The sequence below is a fragment of the Heterocephalus glaber genome, unplaced genomic scaffold, assembly GCF_053883595.1.
Source record: "Heterocephalus glaber isolate CG9 unplaced genomic scaffold, H.glaber_assembly_v1.0 deba00001600, whole genome shotgun sequence".
In the NCBI taxonomy this organism is placed as follows: Eukaryota; Metazoa; Chordata; class Mammalia; order Rodentia; family Bathyergidae; genus Heterocephalus; species Heterocephalus glaber.
The window spans coordinates 17,192,697-17,213,012 of NW_028258372.1; the positions used below are offsets into that span (position 1 = coordinate 17,192,697).

The window sequence follows — 20,316 nt, forward strand, 5'->3', positions numbered from 1 at the left end:
CTTTAAAAGGTTTGAACAAATTTATAATTCCACTGACAGTGAAATGTTACTATCTCGCCATGTTGTTTCAATTTATAACTTGATTTTTACATTGAATAGCTTTCTCATATGCTTAGTCATTTATATTTTTATGTGAATTGCCTCTTCATCTCTTTGGCATAATTTGTTGTTTTGCCTTACTAATATAGGAAGAAGTCTCTTTGGCTGTTATGTATTGGGCCAAAGGGTATGTACATTTAAAATTTTGATGGAAGATAATAGTAATCCAGGATTGAACAATCAGGGTGTCACCACAACTCTTCTAAGCTTATCCCATATCAACTGTCATGACTTTGCTGGGAGAAATGCAAAACTTTGGTACATACATTCAGGCCTTGTTTATTTGGAAATTGATTAAATGTCTAACAATTATTTTTTCAAGGATGTTCAATAAGACTTTTTATGGTACAAAAAATTAGAGAAAAATTAAGTGTATAGTGATAAAGGATTGGTTAAACTATCTGTCCAAACTGGGGAATATCACATAGTTCCTAAGAAAGTTTATACATGTATCTATTAATTTACATTGAAGTATCTCCTTCATTTGTGGTTGGACTTTAACAGTTTTTAAGAATGCCATGTTTAATACTGTCCTTTCATGTTAAATCATGAGTAATGTCGGTATATACATGCATAAAGAGATAGCTGAAAGGATGTTTTATGAAATGCAGCAATGGCTACCTCCAGGTTACAGGAGTCTGAAATAACTTCTTTTTTGGTATTGGGGATCGAACTCAGGACCTTGCACTTGCAAGGCAGGTGATGGCACCACTGAGCCAAATCCCCAGCTGTCTGAAATAATTTTTATATTTTTCCTGAAACTTTACTTAGAATTTTGTACAAAATATATCTAGAAAAATCTAGGGAAAAACGAAGCTTTTTATATTGTATTGGAATAGAATAAGTTACTTCTAGGGATTTACCCTAAAAAAATTATTGAACAGATATGTAAAATGCAAATGTAAGGATAATAATTGCAATGTTTGTGATGATAAAAAGATGTAACCATAAGTAGATGATCAAATAAATTGCATACACTGAATATTTTGAAAAATGTGTAGTTCTTTAAAATATTTATTCACATTTACTGACATGGAAAGATGTCTACAGTATATTTTAAAAAATGGTTGTAGAACTATTAACCTTATTTTTATATTAAATCTAGGTAATTAGTTTAACTGCATTTTCTGAAATTTTCTATAGTGTCCATTGCATTTATTTTTTATCAATTATAATGCATAAAATCGTGGTGCAGAATATTTTATGTGAGCTAATGCCAAATAGCATTTTCTGGAGAGTTGTAGAATTGCAATGTTATATAATAATGATTTTTCCACTCTGGAAGTGATAGAAATTACTGTCCTTTTGTTACAAAGGTTTTTAAGCCAGAAAATGATTTTTTAAAAGATGTATAATGAAGATAAAAATAATCCAATGTTATTTTTGCCTTTGTTACTACTAATTTTATACTGTCTTGTTTTAAATATTTTGTCTCATAGTCCCAGTTATATCTATATTGTATTTTATTTTTTGTTAGGTTGTATCTAAGTTTCCAGAGGGTTTGTTTATTTCTAAACTGCTTGGAGAGTTTGAGGTAAGTTATTTTTCACAAACCCTAATGTCTTTTATGACTTATCTTTCTTATGATAGAAATTTTGTTGCTACTCCTTGGATACTCCAAGGCTATATTTTTTAACATTTAAACATCTTGTTTTGCATTTTAGTGTCTTCTTTATTACAAGAGTTAAGATTATGGCTCATAAAAATACTTGATTATACATAGGAAGGGTATTTTTGCCACTTGTAATAACATCATTGGAATGAAGTTTTTTTTTTTTTTGGTACTGGGGATTAAACTCAGGACCTTGTGCTTGCAAGGCAGGTATGGGGCCACTGAGCTAAATTCCTGGCCCGGGATTAATTTATTCTTAATGTTTGGCAATACCAAGTGTCACTGGGGATATGGAAAAGCAGAATACCTCACACACATTCTTGGTTTTATTTGCAGTGATAATAGCAAGAATGAAGGTAAAATACATTTTTCAAGTAATCAAAACTAGAGAATTGTAAACAGATCTGCACTATAAGAAATGCTGAATACTGTAATGTACTTCATCCCAAAACAAATGATATAGCTTGGAACTTGAATCTTAGGAAGGATTTAAGACAAAACATATGGTATATCTAAAAGATTGCTTTCTTTCATGAATTAAAATATATGATTATTTAAAGCAAAAACAATATATAATTGGGCTTCTAACTTGAAGAAGTATAATACATAGGAAAACTATGGCATAACTTTTGGAAGGGAACTATATGGGGCTGTAGGGTTGTGAAATTTTTGTATTTTATGTGAACTGGTACAGTAAATGAGAAAGAAGTTAAGGTTGTATATTGTAATGCCCAGAACAACATTAAAATGCAGAATTATACCTATAGAGCTATTAGATAAATTAAAAGAAATTATATAAAAATAAGAAAATTCAAAAGAAGACCGGAAAGGAGAAACAGAGAAACAAAATATAGCTGGGATCGATAGAAGTTAAATAAGTTTTAATTTTAAATTTAATTAAAGTGCTAATTTCATAAATGTAAATGGACTAAACACTACAATTAAATGACAGAAGCCATGGCACTGGATGAAAAACAAGGAGCAACTGACTCTATGCTGTCTGCAAGGAGCACATATAAATATGAAGGAAGATGGTTCAAAGTAAAAGATGAAGAAGATATGCCATATAAGCAGTAGCATAAAAAAACTGAAGTAACTAAAAGACATCAGATAAAACAGACACAAAGAAAATGTGTTGTCAGCAATCAGGGGGCATTTCATAAGGATAAAGGATTCTTTAGGAAAACAAAACAGTCATAAATGTTTGTTTACCCAGTATCAGTGCTTTAAAGTAAATACTTTAAAATTAGAATTAATAATTTTATACAAAGGCACACCACACCACCGTGCTTGGTAAGTTGGAGGGATCATCATCTCCCATCGGAACCTGGACTACCTTCAGGGGAAAGGCAGCTGGAACCTGCAGTAGAACCTTGCAGAGTTCAACCCTGCAGGAGAACGGGGAGCTCAACTTGGGACTTGCAGCCAGAAATCTGCCTGAATCTCAGGAGTCTGTGACTGGCTTACTGAGACTCATTGACTTATAACTGCACACTGCTGCCCACATTGTCTATTGTGACAGCAGAGACATACCCTGAAGGAGGCCCTTCATTTTTATCTTTTGTCTGTTATTTTCAAAATTAACACTTTTTTTTTGCTCTTATTTTTATTTTTTTCTTCTTTGCTACTCTTTTTAAAAAATTTTCACTTTTTCCTTTCTTTTTTCTTTCACTCTCTGCCTCGTTCCCTTGCTGTTGTTCTTCACCTCCCTTTGTGTTCCTGTTGTGCCCCTAATTCATGTTTCTTCTTTATCTTTCTTTTCTTCTCTTTCCTTCTCTTGCCTGTGCTCTCTGGCCTTACTGCTAACCTTCCCGTATCCTTCTACTTACCTATTCCTCCCTCCCCAACTCCTTCTGACTCCACATCCCAAAGGGTAAAGTTGCTATATTGAAGTTTATTCACTATAAACATATGTTGGGTTGGTCCTTGATTTTGATTTAATTCACACAGTTAAAGGTGATAGATTAATAACTACCACAAATTGTCATTTTCTAAGAGGTACATGATGCTATTGTGTTGCTGATCGTATCACTTGGGCTAAGGTGTTGTGATTGATCTAATCAGTTGTCCTTCCTGGTATAATGAAAATGAGATAGCCTCAGAGCCGTTAGAGACTCAAATCCTAAAGACCAGCTATATCTGGAAGACACCTCTGAAAATCAGTCATTCCATAAGGGTGTTAAATACATCAACAAAGATATTTACAATAAGCAACTTCAAAGTATCAACCCAGGAATTAAACCAAGGGCAGTACCAAAAACAAAAATGAGAAGACATTTTTAAGTAAGGCACAAACTCAGACTTCCACCTGACAAAAGGCAAATTCTGGGGGAAATGAGGTGGAAAAGTCTGATTTGATAGCACAAGAAGTAATAAAACAGATGAATGAGGCTCTAGAAAAATTCAAAACAAATAATTTCCCAGGTAACTACAGAGATGGTGAGCAGAGTGAAAGACATGATTAGAGGCTTTAGAACAGAAACAGATAAAACAATAGATGAGCTCAGAAACATGCTAGAAGCCAGGAATGCCCAGCATAAGAAAGAAATGGAAACCATGATCGCCCAACATAAGAAAGAAATGGAATCCATGAAACAGATTCAAACATATTCAGGAGATTAAAAACTCCATTGAAAGCATGCAGAGCAGATTAAGGGAATCTGAAGATAGAATATCAGATATAGAAGACAGGATTGCGGTTAAGGACCATGAAAACAAGATCTCTTCAAAATAGTAAGGGACCATGAGAAATCAATCCAGCAGCTGCTAGATGCTGCAAAGAAGAATAACATAAGACTGATAGGAGTCCAGGAAAAACACGAGAAAGTACAACTGACATAAAAAACTATTCACAGAAGTAATAGAAAACTTCCCAGACAAAGGTGGAGAATTGGACATGCAGATAAGTGAGGCAAATAGAACTCCAACTAGCCATGATCAAAAAAATCTACACACAGACATATAATAGTCAAGATCCCAGAAACCCAACAGAAGTACAAAATCCTACAGGCAGTTGGAGAAAAGAAACAAATCCACATACAAAGGAAAGCCCATCAGAATCATGGCAGACTTCTCAACACCCTCAAATCAAGGAGAGCCTGGAGTGAAGTACTTCAAGGACTGAAAGAAAATAACTTCCAACCTAGACTGTTGTATCCTGCAAAATTATCTTTCAAAATCGATGGGAAAATGAGATACTTCTATGACAACACCTGAGAAATTTCATGAACACCAAACCAGCACTCCAAACAATTCTAAGCAATATCCTAGAAAAAGACAAGGTCACGACTCCATGAGGCCCAATAGAAGGAAGCCACCAGGCAAGGTAAGAAACTAAAGGGAAAGGGGGAAAAAATAAGAAATAAAAGAGCCAACAACATCAAAAAATCATGACAAGGATGAGTCAATATCAATTATAACTCTGTGTTAATGGCCTCAACCAATCAAAAGCAATAGACTGACAATGGATTAAGCAAAATCCATCAATATGCTGTGTACAAGAAACACACCTAACTCAAAATTCATAGACTGAAAGTAAAAGGATGGAAAACAGTTCTCCACGTGACAGGAACCTAGAATAAAGCAGGGGGTAGCAATCTTATTTGAAGACAAAGTAGATTTCAAACCAAAACTAAGAGAGACAAAGATGGTGAAGGGAACAATCGAAGAGGAAGAGATGACAATCCTAAATATATATGCACCAAATACAAATACCCCCAACTATACAAAACAAATATTAATGGACATGAAAAATCAAATAAGCACTAATACAGTTGTAGTGGGGGACCTCAATACCCCACTATCACAAATAGACATCATCTAGACAAAAAATTAATGAAATTTTAGAATTGAACCAAGTTATTGAACAAATGGAATTAATAGATGTTTACAGTGTGTTCCACCCCGCAAAATCAGAATATACAATCTTTTCGGCTACACACGGGTCATTCTCCAAAATAGACCACATGCTAGCTCATAGGACATGTCTAAGTAAATGTAAAAGAATTGAAGTTACCCCCTGTACAATATCAGATCATAGTGCAACAAAATTGGAGGTCAATAACATAAAGCGTAAAACTCCCACAAATACATGGAAATTGAATAACAACTTCCTGAACAACCAATGGGTCACAGAGGAAATTAAAGAAGAAATTAGACAGTTTCTACAAGTAAATGATAATGCCAGTACAACATACAGGAATCTGTGGGACACAATGAAAGCATTTCTATGTGGGAAATTCGTAGCAGTGAATGCCCATATTAGGAAAACAGAACTCAGATAACCTAATGCAGAACCTCAAGCTCCTAGAAAAAGAAGAGCATGACATAGCCAAAGCTCATACAAGAAAGGAAATTATAAAGATCAGAGCAGAGATCAATGCAATGGAGACTAAGAGAATGATACAAACAATCAGTGAATCAAAGAGTTGGTTTTTTGAAAGAATAAATAAAATCGATAAACCTTTATCCAACCTTATCAAAAAAAGGAAAGAAAAGGCTCAAATCCATGCAGTTAAGAATGAAAAAGGTGAAGTCGCAACAGACCCAGCAGAAATCCAGAGGATCATCAATACCTACTTCGAGAACCTGTACTCTAATACAGTGGAAAACACAGAAGAAATGGACAGATTCCTAGATACATATGAGTTGCCAAAGTTAAATGAAGAAGATATAGAAATTCTAAACACCCCAGTTACAATGAGTGAAATTGAAAATGTAATAAAAAATTTACCAACAAAGAAAAGCCCAGGTCCTGATGGGTTCACTGCTGAATTCTACAAGACATTTAAAGAACTATCGCCATTACTCTTTAAACTCATCAAGGAAATTGAAAGGGAAGCAAGGCTTCCAAATTCATTCCTGGAAGCAAGTGTTACCTTGATCCCCAAACGAGGGAAAGACCCAACCCAAAAAGAGAACTAGAAACCAATCTCCCTAATGAACATAGATGCAAAAATCCTCAACAAGATACTGGCAAACAGAATACAGAAGGTCATCACGAAGATCATACACCCTGAACAAGTCAGATTTATCCCAGGGATGCAAGGATGGTTCAACATTCGTAAATGAATAAATGTAATACACTGTATTAACAGAGTCAAGGACAAAAACCATATGATCATCTCAATAGATGCAGAAAAGGTATTCGACAAAATCCAATACCCATTCATGATAAAAACGCTACAGAGATTTGGAATAGAAGGGGTCTGTCTCAACCTGATTAAGGCTATCTATGAAAAACCAACAGTCAACATCGTACTAAATGGTCAAAAACTGAAAACTTTCATGCTAAAATCAGGAACAAGACAAGGATGCCCACTATCACCACTCCTGTTCAATATAGTTCTGGAAACAGCCACAGCAGTTAGAAAAGAGAAAGAAATAAAAGGAATAAAGATAGGAAAGGAAGAAGTGAAACTGTCATTATGTGCTGATGATATGATATTTTACATAGAAGTCCCAAAAAACTCCACCAAGTCTTCTAGACCTAATTGACAGATTCAGTAGAGTAGCTGGATATAAGATCAACACTCAAAAAACAATAGCCTTCTTATACACAAATAGACTCACTGAGAGAGAAATTTGGGAATTCCTTTTATGGTAACATCCAAAAAAATGAAATATCTAGGGATCAACCTAACGAAGCAAAAGACCTCTACACTGAAAACTACAGCACTCTGAAAAAGGAGATCGAGGAGGATATAAGAAAATGGAATGACATCCCTTGTTCCTGGGTAGGAAGAACCAATATAGTGAAAATGGCCATACCTCGAAAACTACTATATAGATTTAATGCAATGTCAATTGAAATTCCAACAGTATACTTGACAGAACTAGAGAAAAACAATCCAAAAATTTATTTGGAACCAGAAGAGACCTAGAATAGCAAAAGCAATTCTAGGCAACAGAGACATGGCTGGGGGTATCAAAATCCCCAACTTGAAACTATACTACAAAGCTGCTGTGATAAATACATCATGGTACTGGCAAAGAAACAAGACCCGAGGATCAGTGGAATAGATTAGAAGATGCCAAAACAACTCCAGACATACTCAGCCACCTCATCTTTGACAAAGGAGCCAACCACCCTTATTGGAGGAAAGATAGCCTGTTTAATAAATAGTTTTAGAAAAACTGGATTTCAACCTGCCAAAGGTTAAAACTAGACCCATACCTATCACCATGCACTAAACTAAGATTGAAGTAGATTAAAGATCTAAATATTAAGACAGACACTAACTTGCTGGAAGATAAGTTAGGTAGAACTCTTGAAGACATTGGCATAGGAAAAGACTTTATGAACAAAACCTCAGTATCATGGGAGCTAGCACAAAGAACAACTGGGATCTCATCTTATTAAAAAGCTTCTGCACTGCAGGAGAAACCACTAACAGAGCTAAGAGACAACCTATAATGTGGGAAAAAAAATTTTAGCAGCTGTACCTCAGACAAAGGACTGCTATCTAGAATATATAAAGAACTGAAAAAAATCAGACCCCCCAAATTCAAAGACCCAGTTCAAAAATGGGCATCTGAAATGAGCAGACATTTCTCAGACAAAGAAGTAAAAGCAGCAAATAAATATATGAAAAAATGTTCAACGTCACTGGTCATTCAAGAGATGCAGATGAAAACAACATTGAGATTCCACCTCACCCCCAAAAGAATGGGTGCTATAAAGAAATCAACTAATAACAAATGCTAGCAGGGGTGTGGAGAGAAAGGAACCCTTCTCCACTGCTGGTGGGAGTGCAGACTGGTGCAACCACTGTGGAAATCAGTATGGAGATACCTCAAAGAACTAGGGCTAGAGGTCCCATTTGACCCAGCTATTCCCCTACTGTGTATCTTCCCCAAAGAATTCAAAGAGTCATACCAAAGTGATGTATGTGCACCCATGTTTATAGTGGCACAGTTTGTAATAGCTAAAGCTTGGGAACAGCCCAAGTGCCCATCAACTGGAAACTGGATAAAGATGTGGGGTTTTTTTAATAAAGTGGAGTACTACTCAGCCATAAAGAACGAGAAACTAGAGACATTAGTAGCTAAATGGATACATGTTGAGGCCATACTCTTAAGTGAAATAAATAGGACCCATGTGTAAATTCCGAATAGTTTCTCTAGTGTGAGGAACTGAAAGTGTAAATAAGGATTAAAATGATTAAAATGAATAATTGATAATTTGGAACAGGATGAAAAATTCCAAAGGTGTAAGGGTGTTGGGAGGGGGAGGGGAAGGGGAAAGGAAAAATTATGAGAAAAGAAAAAAATGGAAACAAAGTCTATGTAAATAGAGAAGGGTGGAGAGGGGGAAGGGCGCATAGGTAATGGGGAATAAATAACCAAAATACACCATGTACAGGTACAAGTATCCAATGATAAATGTAAACAGTGTATACCTAAAATGTATTAATAAAAGAATTTTTAAAAAAAGAATTTCACAAATACAGTTGGGGATTTTAACATTCTTAGCAATTCATAAAATGGCTTTAAAAACGAATAAGCAATATCTTGATAACACTCTCTACTACCTTTATTTATTTAACTTTTATAGAATATTGTACCCAACGCCTGAAGAATATGTATTCAATTATACATGAAACATTTGCCAAGATCAATTATAGTTGACTACAAAATATATCTCAACAAATTTCAAAATAATGCAATTTTACAGTTATATTCTCTGGTTAAGATGAAATTAAGTTACAAATCAATGCAGTAAGTTACTCAGGACCCTATACATACTTGGAAACTAATCACTCTTCTAAATAATTATTAGAGAAGAAATCACAAAGGAAATTTGAAGATATTTTCAGTTGAAAAATAATGAAAATACATCTCAAATTTTGATGTAACTAAAGCAGGGCTGAAAGACATAGCTTTAAAATGCTTAGAAAGGGATATGAAGTTGTCATTGAACTAAGGATCTGTTCTAAAAGGCTAAAAAGAAAAGTAAACATGGGAAGAAGGAAATGCTAAAGCTAAAAATAGAAATAAAATAGGAACAATCAAGAGAAAAATTACAAAACCAAATGAAATATCAACAAAATGGATAAACCACAAGTTAAAGAGGATACAAATGACCATTATCAGGGCAGGACATTACATACAGATACTAAAAAGGCAATAAAGAAATGTTGCAAACAACTGTGACAATTTAGATGAAGTGGCCAAATTCTTTAAAAGGCACAGAGTACTAAACTGAGGCAAGCTAAAGTAGAAAATCTGAATATATAAGTCCTGAAGGTAAGGATTTTGTTTCTCAAAATACGTTACACAAAGTGGTAAACAGAGTGATGAGCATATGCAAAAGTTTATTTGTATCAATTATATGGTGATAAAATTATTATTTTTATTTGGAGACTATTGTTATATAATGTAGTATAATGAAAATAATTATGGGATAGTTCTAGTAGTATGAACAAGGATATTCTAATTGCATAAATTAAGCCTGGAACATCTTGTCTTACCAGACCAGCAAGGAAACTGCAAAGAGTAAGGTTCACATCAAAAGAGCTTAGGAATATACTTGAAGAGTTGTTTTAAGCGTTAGTAAGAATAACAATTGCAGTGGCTTAAAGCCCACCAAATTTAATTCTATGAGTTCAAATGATATTTAGAAGTGAGTCAACATGGAAGATAACAAATCATCTTCTTGAAAAATGATAAACTCAACACTTTTCCTGGTTTTCTATATAAACTGGTATGACTGGGTAACCAATAGCAAATGAGGGCAGGGCTGGGGGGCGTTTGGCCCAGTGGTTCTGCTGCCTGCCTTGCAAGCGCAGGGTCCTGAGTTCAATCCCCAGTACCAAAAAAAAAGTAAATGAGGGGAAGCATATCTCCATAAAAATATTCTAATGAACTGATAGAATAACAGTTAAAACCCTAAACAAAATAATGCATCAAGACATTGACTAATAATAATGGCTCCTACCAACCCCCAAAAGAGACAACCAAACATCATGTCTTTTAAAAAAAAAGATAGATAGTATCACTTACTAACTTGTCAGAGGGATCAAGTATGAGTCTGATCCAGCTGCCAATTTGTAGGAAATAGTATTTACAGTATGAGTTTATCATCTGCAAAATTCAGACCGTTGGGAAACAAAACCATGTTAGGATGCATATATATATATTTCAAGGTATAAATCTAAACTCTAAAAAATAATATAACTAAAATTAGACTGGGGATACAAGGGAAGTAAGGAGAATAAGAGTAGAAATCATTGTCTTCATTGCTCATGGTTCAGAGTCAAAGCAGAAAGCATTAACAATGAATGAAGACAAAACATATCTGATATATCAGTGAATTAACTCAGCTTTTAAACTGATTCTCAGGCTCAAAAAGCAAAATACAACTGTTTCATGTACTAATACGACATCTCTATATTAACTAAAAAAGATGTGTACAATGTCAGTAATCTTAAAGCATGTTCAAATTCGACAATTTCTGAGAAGTTGTGCAAAAAGCTGGTAATTATATTTACTTTTGAAGGAAATGATTTCTGATTGAAGAATTGGAGGGGTTGCTGGAGACTGTTTTACTTTCTTAAGTCTTTGAATGTTATCTTTTAAAAAATGCAGTAACTTACAATTTTTTAAATTCTTCCCAACCCAGTATGTATGTTCACTTGAATTGCATTTTCATAGTACTAGAAACAAAGAGGGTAAGAGACCATTAGTGACCAATGAACGTAAAAGGAAACCTGAATATGCAATGTATAAAGTAGTAAGTAGAGATACTAGCTTTTTGCCACCACCCCTTCCCTGTCTTCCACCATTTCTTTTTCTCTTGGGATGTTCATGGGTAAAGATGTAATATTCACGAACTATGATATGATGGATTCTGGGCTCCTATTTTTTCAAGTGTTCATGGGAGAAGTCATACAGTGTTTAGTGGGGTCTTAGAGCATCACATAAACAAGGAAATCTGCACTGGAGCTGCATCATCCTCATTCAAGGCCCAGTCCTTTTATAGTGTTTGCCTTCTCTGTTCATGTTGATCTTCCCCAAGGCACTTAAGTCAGAAGCAAGGCTTCATTTCCTATTAAAACCTAAACCAATGATGGCAAACTTTTTAGAGATGAGTGCGCAAACTGCAACCCCAAACCCACTTATCATAAAGTGCCAATTAAACTTGAATACTGAGGTTTTAGTTTAGAAAAAACAACTCATATATTAATTTCTTTTGTCTTAAAAGAAAAATAACATATGCCATAAGTTCACCACCACTAACCGAGACAGAGAAAGAGACCAATAATTAATTATTGGCACAGTTGCTCTCTCTTGATTCAAGAGACAAATGTTGAATTAAGAATTTGAGCATTTGTAATAGCAGGCCTTTTGGACAAGGGTAAACTTACCAATTCTCTGTGCAGTTTAATCCAAAGTATACACAGTGCCTGTCCTATGTGCTCTATCTTTATTTGGTATGACTTTACCAACACAAGAAAATCAAACCATATACTACAAGAAGTACACAGATGGATATCTGCCTATTTCTCCCAACTTCTAAGATGAAATAATAAAATTTAAGAAGTATTTTAAATTGTAATACCGTTCTGCATATTTATAATGATAGTGAATATTTCCTTTCTGTACATGTATAGAAATAACAATAGTTTTATCTTGTGATTTTGTATTTTTTGCACTCCTCATTTTGAAGACTCTTTTGCTTTATAATTAGCTATTATTAAGTAAAAAGGACCCCTTACTTTCACTTCAGTCTTCTCAAAGCAACTAAAACTTTGCACTTGAGCTATTGACTCTACAGATTCATTTTGGCAGAATCCAAATTAAAGCATTGTCTGAGGGCATCTGAATACTTTACGTTTCTGTTATCTACTGTCGTTTTCATGTAATTTCTGTTTTTTCATGACAGACAATTTTTAAAGAGCAACTTTCACCAAAGAACTTGGGCTTCTTAAATGTGACAGAACTTGTTGGAGCTCTAAGTGACATTCTTCGTGTTGAGTTTAGGGAAGGAGAACAAGACTTGCTAGTGTTTATTGCTGATATGAAGGCTATACCACCTGGTGAGTTGGCCCCAGTATAATGCAAAGCTCACTTTTAATTGTCCTTTTATAAGAACAGGGGGAAAGACATTGGTTAGGTAAGAGCCTTTGTTATAACCACATCAACCAAAAATATCACTGTTTAGCCATGAAATATTTTGTATATAATGACCTCCTTTCTGGAGGGATTTATTATAATAAAATTAACTTGTATTATTAATAAAAATAGCTGAAATATTGTCCCAAGTTTTTAAATCTGGGGAAAATTTTCTGGAAATAGTGAGCTATTTTCTGAAATAGTGGGCTTCTGAAAATAGTTCAGTAGCTTTTAACTCTACCTGCACATCAAAAGCTTTTTAGAAATATATGGAAATATATGGATATTTGGACATGCATGGAAAATAAATTGATTTGTCACATTTATAGGACCCCACAATTGTATTTTGAATAAGCATTTTATTTGGGGGTAACTTTAGGTTTTGGAAAAGTTGCAAAGTTAGTACAGAGTTCCAGTATACCTTTCATTCAGTTCTCCCAGTATCAACATCTTACATTACCCTAATGTATTTTTCAAAAAAAAAAATCATAATTATTCATCTGTTCCTCTAAGAAATTAATACTGGTATATTGCTACTAACTAAACTCTAAACTTTATCCTTATTTTACCACTTTTTCCAAAAATGTCCTTTTTCTGTCATTTCAGGATGCCGCATTGCATTTAGGGTACTTGATTTTTCTTTTTGAATTTCTTTTTTGCTTAGGTTTTTTTTAGGGGTATTAAACATAACTGTAGATTCTTATTGCAGTTGTAAGAAATAATACAGAGAAGTCTCATGTACCCTTTACTAAATTTCCTCAACGGGTAACATTTGTCAGAACTATAGAAAAATATGCTACTTGTATTTTTATAAGCTTCTATAGCTATTTTTCCAAAATGTAAATATTTATCAGTGTTTTCTGAGTATCAAAGTAACTCATCCTCACTTTAAAATATACAGACAGCATAGATGAGTAATAGGTAGAAAGTGAACATTTCCCATCATTTTACATAACCTCCCAGAAATAAGGCTGTTAGAATTTTTATAGAGCTGTTATTAAATGTATGTGTACGCATAGCTATATTTTTTTGAATTACAAAAACTTGTTTAAACTATTCTATCAATACAGTATAACTAATGCTAATACTGATAGTGTATATATTTTTGGACTTGTTCTATATGATATAGTTAATTATATGTATAATTTTTTATACAAAGAAATATATAAATATTGTATAAGTCCTTTTTGTATTTCATATGTTGACTGTTTGTTCTATTAGTGTGAATTTATAAAAATTTAAACTATAAATAATTCTTAGGGCCAGGGATTTAGCTCAGTGGCACCGCACCTGCCTTACAAATGCAAGGTTCTGAGTTCAATCTCTGGTACAAAAATAATAATAATAATAATAATAATAATTCTTTTTTATTTTATTGATACATTTACAATCCAGTTGTATTCATCATTGGGAACTTGTACTTTTACATAATGTGTCTTGGCTCTTATATTTTCCCCATTCCCTTGCCCTCCCTTCAACCCATCCACCCCTCCCTATTTACAGAGACTTTGTTTCCATTTTTTTCATTTTCTCATATTAATTCCATTCCCTTCTTTCCTTTTCCCTAACCCTCCCACTTCCCCTTAACCCCTTTTCTTCCCATTTCACACTACCTATTATAACTTTTAGTCCTTATTGACACTTTCAGTTTCTCACATCAGAGAAACCATTTGGTATTTACACGTTTGTCCTATTTATTTCACTTAAGAGTATCACCTCAATGTGCATCCATTTAGCTATAAATGTCTCTAATCTCTCATTTTTTATGGCTGAGTAGTACTCCATTTTATTTAAAAAACACACATTTTCTTTATCCAGTCTCCAGTTGATGGGCAATTGGGCTGCTTCCAAGTTTTAGCTATTACAAATTGTGCTGCTATGAACATGAGTGCACATATATCACTGTGGTATGATTCTTTTAATTCTTTGGGGAAGATACCCAGCAGGGGAATAGCTGGGTCAAATGGGACCTCTATTCCTAGTTCTTTGAGATATCTCCATACTGATTCCCACAGTGGTTGCACCAGTCTACACGCCCACCAACCGTGGAGAAGGGTTCCTTTTCCTCCACAGCCCCGCCAGCATGTTATTGGTTGATTTCTTGATAGCGGCTGCTATCAATATAGTGTATTACATATCAATTAATGTATTACATTTATTGATTTGCATATGTTGAACCATCCCTGCATCCCTAGGATGAATCTCATTTGGTCAGGGTGTATAATCTTCTTGATGATCTGCATTCTATTTGCCAGTATCTTATTAAGGATTTTTGCATCTATGTTCTTTAGTGAAATTGGCCTATAGTTCTCTTTTTCAGTTGAGTCTTTCTCTGCTTTTGGGATCAAGGTGATTCTTGCTTCCAGGAATGAATTTGGGAGTATTGCCTCCCTTTCTATTTCATTGAAGAGTTTAAATAGTAGTGACAATAGTTCCTCTCTAAATGTCTTGTAGAATTCAGCAGTGAAGTCATTAGGACCAGGGGTTTTCTTAGGTGGTAAGTTTTTAATCACATTTTCAATTTTGTTGATTGATATTGGGTTGTTTAGAATTTTTAGGTCTTCTTTGTTCAACTTTGGTAATTCATATGTATCTAGGAATTTGTCAGTTTCTTCTGTGTTTTCTGTCTTATTGGCACATAGGTTCTCAAAGTAGGTATTGATGATCCTCTGGATTTCTGCTGGGTCTGTTGTAATTTCACCCTTTTCATTCTTAACTGCATAGATTTGGGCCCTTTCTTTCCTTTTTTTTGATAAGGTTGGCTAAAGGTTTGTCAATTTTATTGATTCTTTTGGAGAACCAACTCTTTGCTTCATTGATTTTTTTGTATTGTTCTTAGTCTCCATTGCATTGATTTCTGCCTTGATCTTTATAATTTTCTCCCTTGTATGAGCTTTGGGTTTGTCCTGCTCTTGTTTTTCTAGAAGCCTGAGGTTCATTGAGCTCGCTCTGTTTTCCTAATATGAGTATTCACTGCTGTGAATTTCCCTTGTAAAACTTCTTTCATTGTGTCCCATAGATTCCAATATGTTGTATTGGTGTTTTCATTTAATTGTAGAAACTGTCTGATTTCTTCTTTACTTTCCTCTGTGACCCATTGGTTATTCATAAATGTGTTGTTCAGTTTCCATGTATTTATGAAATTCTTGTGGTTTCTTTTGCTATTGATGTCCAATTTCATTGCACTATGGTCTGATAATATACAGGGGATAACTTCAGTTCCTTTGTACTTACTTAAACATGTTCTGTGAGCCAGTATGTGGTCTATTTTGGAGAACGACACGTGTGCAGATGAAAAGAATGTGTATTCTGATTTTGTGGGGTGGGACACTCTGTAAACATCTGTTAAGTTCATTTGTTCAAGAGTTTGATATGAGTTGTAGTATTTTGTTATTTTTCGGTCTAGTGGATCTATCTATTTGTGATAGTGGGGTATTGAGGTCCCCCTCTACTATTGTATTACTGCTTATTTGATTTTTCCATGTCTGTTAGTATTTGTTTTATATAGTTGGGTGCACTAGTGTTTGGTGTGTATATATTTATGATTGTAATCTCTTCCTCTTGGACTTTTCCCTTTACAAGGATGTAATGTCCTTCTTTGTCTCTCTTAACCAGTGTTGGTATGAAATCCACTTGATCTGCCAAGAGCATAGCTACTCCTGCTTTTTTTCAAATTCCTGTCCCATGGAGTATTGTTTTCCACCCTTTAACTTTCAGTCTATAAGTTTCTTTTGAATTAAGTGTATTTCTTGTATGCAGCATATTGTTGGATCTTGCTTCTTGACCCATTCTGCCAGTCTATTTCTTTTGATTGGTGAATTGAGACCATTAAAATTGGTGGTTATAACTGATATGTATTGACTTATCCTTGGCAGGACTTTTTCTTTTTTTTTCCATGACTTTTTTTTGTTGTTGGATTCTCCCCCTTTCCATTTAATTTATTGTCATGCCTGGTGGATTCATTCTTGCTGGGCTTCCTGGGGTTGTGATCCTCATTGTCTTTTCTAAGGATATTTAAATTTTTTTGAAGTGCTGATTTGGTATTCATAATGTTCCTTGGGTGCTCTTTGTCATGGAAGTATCTTATTTCTCCATCCATTTTGAAAGATAGTTTTGCTGGGTACATCAGTCTGGTTTGGACGTGTTTTCTCTGAGGGCTTGAAATGTTACTCCAAGCTCTTCTTGCCTTGAGGGTTTGCATTGAGAAGTCTGCTGTGGTTCTGATGGGGTTTCCTTTGTATGTGATTTGTTTGTTTTCTCTTAATTCCTTGTAGAACTTTGTTCTTCTGTTAGGTTTCTGTAATCTTAACTATTATATGCCTGTGTGTAGATTTTTTTTTATCATTGCTAGTTGGAGTCTTGTATGCCCCACTTATCTGTATGTCAAGTTCTTTTCCCCACTCTGCCATTACTTCTGTGACCAGTTTTTTTTTTTATGTCATCTGCACTCTCTCCTGTTTCTTCATTGATTCCAGTCAGCCTTATGTTAATCTTCTTTGCATCATCTAGCAGCTACTGGATTGATTTCTCATGGTTCCTTACTATTTTTAGGAAACTTTTCCTTTCCTGGTGACTAATTGCAATCCTGACTTCTATATCTGAAATTCTGTCCTCACATTGGCTCATTCTGCTGTGTAAACTTTCAGTGGAGCTTTTAATCTGGAATTCTGTTTGCATCTGTTTTACAGATCCCATTTGTTTTCCTCTGCTGGGATTCCATCATGTTCCTCAGCTCCTCTATTTTTTTTTATCTGTGTCTGCTCTAGATTTATTAATTATGTCTTGCACTATGGAAACAATCTCTGTTATCTGAGAAATTATTTCTGATTTCATTTTTTCCAGATCTCTTTCATTGCCAGTTCAGGGAGTCCAGGTGGTTGAGTGTCAGATTATTCCCTTTTCTTGTGTTTTGGGGTTTCCTTGGGCGATCTGCAAGTCTGGTTTTGAGACTTGTTTACATGTCTTCTCATTTCAGCAGATGCAGCCTGCTGTGGCTTTGTTGAGGTGACTTTGTTGAGGTGAGCAAGCCACAGAGTGGCCTTTTCTGTGTTGTTCACCAGTGTACCCATTCCTGAGTTCAGAATAGTTGCCTTCTGGATCCCTGAGCTGACCTATTTTCTGGGTGGGCTTATGGCTGGGGCCTGTGCACAGTTGGGATGGTATCTAGGTGTGAGTCTGGCTAGGGCCTGCCCCCCTATATAGCTATTGTCTGGGAGGGCCTTTGGTTGGGGACTATGCACCCCAGACCCTGGTGTCTGAGCAGGATTCTGGCTCAGGTCTCCACACAACTGATGGTATCAGGGTGAGCCTCTGGTTATTGCGTGTGTGCCTGTGTAGCTCTATTCCAGGTAGGCCCTTGGCTTGTGCCTGTTTACCCAAGTGGTGGCAGGTCAGGGTGGGGCCCTGGCTGGACCTGCCTGAAGCTGGGCTGCTATGGTCCACGCTGCTGCTCACTGGGATCTGTGTGTACTTACTGATGGTATGGGGCAGGCCTCTGGCTGATGTTTGTGTGCCTGTGCAGCTCTTTCGTGGGCAGCCTTTTAGCTTAGGCTTGTGTGCCCAAGCCCCTGGGGTCCAGGCGGGGCTCTGGCTGGGATCTCAATAATAATAATTCTTTAATGTAGCTCTATGATAATTCATTTAACCAGTTTCCTGTTAATGGTCATTTAAATTGTTGCCATTTTTACTGTTATAAGAAGTATACTGATAAAAATTCTTAAATATTTATTTAGATTTTGCAGTGCCGGGGATCAACCCAGGCCTCGCATATACTAGGCAAGTATTCTACCACTGAGCTATATCCCCAGACCTGTGATAAATATTTTTGTACCCACATCTTTTTTTTTTTTTTTTTTGTACCAGGGATTGAACTCGGGACCTTGTGCTTGCAAGGCAGGCAGCGGAACCACTGAGCTAAATCCCTGGCCCTTGTATCCACATCTTAATGCACATGAGTTTATTTTTTTTAGGAGCCACTGGAGTTTATTTTAATGTGCCGGCCTCATGTAGTCATCATACATATATAAATTTGAACCAAATAGGTGATTGATTTGGGAATTTTCTAAGAATTAAAGCATTGTATTATGGAATTTTAAGTAATTTTACACATTGTACATTAAGTGGTAATCAGTGTTCACTGCTTAATTAGAAGAAATACACTGAAATCAAGATGTTCAAAAATAAAGCCACTCATCAGAGTTTAAGAAACCTTACCATGCTGCAAGCTTCCCTTGCCCCTCTAGGATTTGTTCTCACATAGAACTTCCCTTTATGTCTCCACACTGAAAGATCTGTAAGGTCAGGTAATGCCTCATTTACCATTGTCCTTCCCAGTGCCTGTAACACAGAAGGTACGTAGTGACAGTTGTATCATTATTGTAACAAATATGAAAATATGTATTGGCCATTTTAGATGGAGATGCTTCATCAATCAGAAATTCGTGTTTTGTTCAATCAGATAAGAAAATAGAACCCAAAGCTTATGTCTCCAGTCCTAGAAATTCACCATCTACTGCTGCTGTTAAGGAGACTACGTGGGATTGCTCTTTGAGAAAACATAAAGATCCAGAACCGAAGATTTGTAAGGAGCCTAATCTGGTGGTAAAGTCTTTACTGAATGAATGGTTTTTTAAAGCAAAGTTCTTTGTAGAGAATTTTTATTTCTACGTATTTCTTGGTAGAGCCCAATTCTTTGGTCCGAAGTTACCTCATGTAGTGTTCCTTCTAGTTTTGTCTTTTATATACCTATATTTCCCTCAAGTCTCATTTTTAAAGTTTTCAGATGGTTTTGAGACTTGACAGTATTCTCATGATGATACTGCTTAGCCTCTATCTCTGTCTTTCAAAGTTTAGGCTGGAAAACCCCTCAGGACCTTAAAGGAGAGAATAGAGAGCTCTCTTCTGGATATGTGCCTAAACTCGTGCATGTCACCTTTGCACCCAGCCTGTTATTCAGTGCTTTTATTTTTTTCTCCTAAATTATACCTTCACACATGATTCTCCCTTTTTTGTGTTTTCATTTTCCATTACTTATTTTACTACTAAGGAATTAGTTGTATTCTTCACTGTACTCTGTTCCTGGCTCTTCATGGAATAAAAATATCTTGAAAGCCTGGTATATATTCTGGAAGACAATAGGAAAGCCTAGAAGTAAACAGTATATTTAAGAATGAGAGTGTTTGCAAAACCCTATCTTTGACTGGAAGGCTAGTCTGAAATTTAATCCACTCCTTAAAGTTATCTTTCACACTTGGTAGGATTGGATAGGATGAAAATCCTTGGTTCAGCCTAAATATTTGAAGTACCATGTTGTCAAGTTCATGTGGAGTATTTGCATAATACTTATTATTTGCCTTATATCATAAAGCTAAATTTTCATATTTTAATATAAGTAAAAATCACCTGGGGAATTTTTTTAAATGTGTAACTATGAGTGCCATTTTCAAGTATTATGAATCAGTAAACCTGACTTGAGTCCAAGGATTTGCATT

General features: G+C 35.2%; 1 protein-coding gene and 1 long non-coding RNA gene across 11 annotated transcripts in view; one reads left to right on the forward strand and one right to left on the reverse strand.

Moving 5' to 3' along the window:
- Tdrd5 (tudor domain containing 5) overlaps nt 1-20,316 on the forward strand; it is an 86,477-nt gene that overhangs the window by 12,888 nt on the left and 53,273 nt on the right. For 6 of the 10 annotated variants that reach the window (XM_087194382.1, XM_021265345.2, XM_021265347.2 and 3 more), the window contains 3 exons: nt 1,577-1,633; nt 12,597-12,750; nt 19,239-19,426. In XM_087194382.1, coding sequence (XP_087050508.1) covers nt 1,577-1,633; nt 12,597-12,750; nt 19,239-19,426 — 399 coding nt within the window. The remainder of the gene's footprint in view (nt 1-1,576; nt 1,634-12,596; nt 12,751-19,238; nt 19,427-20,316) is intronic. The other 4 variants (XM_021265348.2, XM_087194379.1, XM_087194380.1 and 1 more) reach the window with 1 other exon arrangement.
- Nucleotides 18,670-20,316, reverse strand: part of LOC147823115 (uncharacterized) — a 35,428-nt gene continuing 33,781 nt past the window's right edge. Inside the window, exon 3 of the long non-coding RNA XR_015444544.1 lies at nt 18,670-19,162. This is a non-coding gene — a long non-coding RNA (uncharacterized LOC147823115). The remainder of the gene's footprint in view (nt 19,163-20,316) is intronic.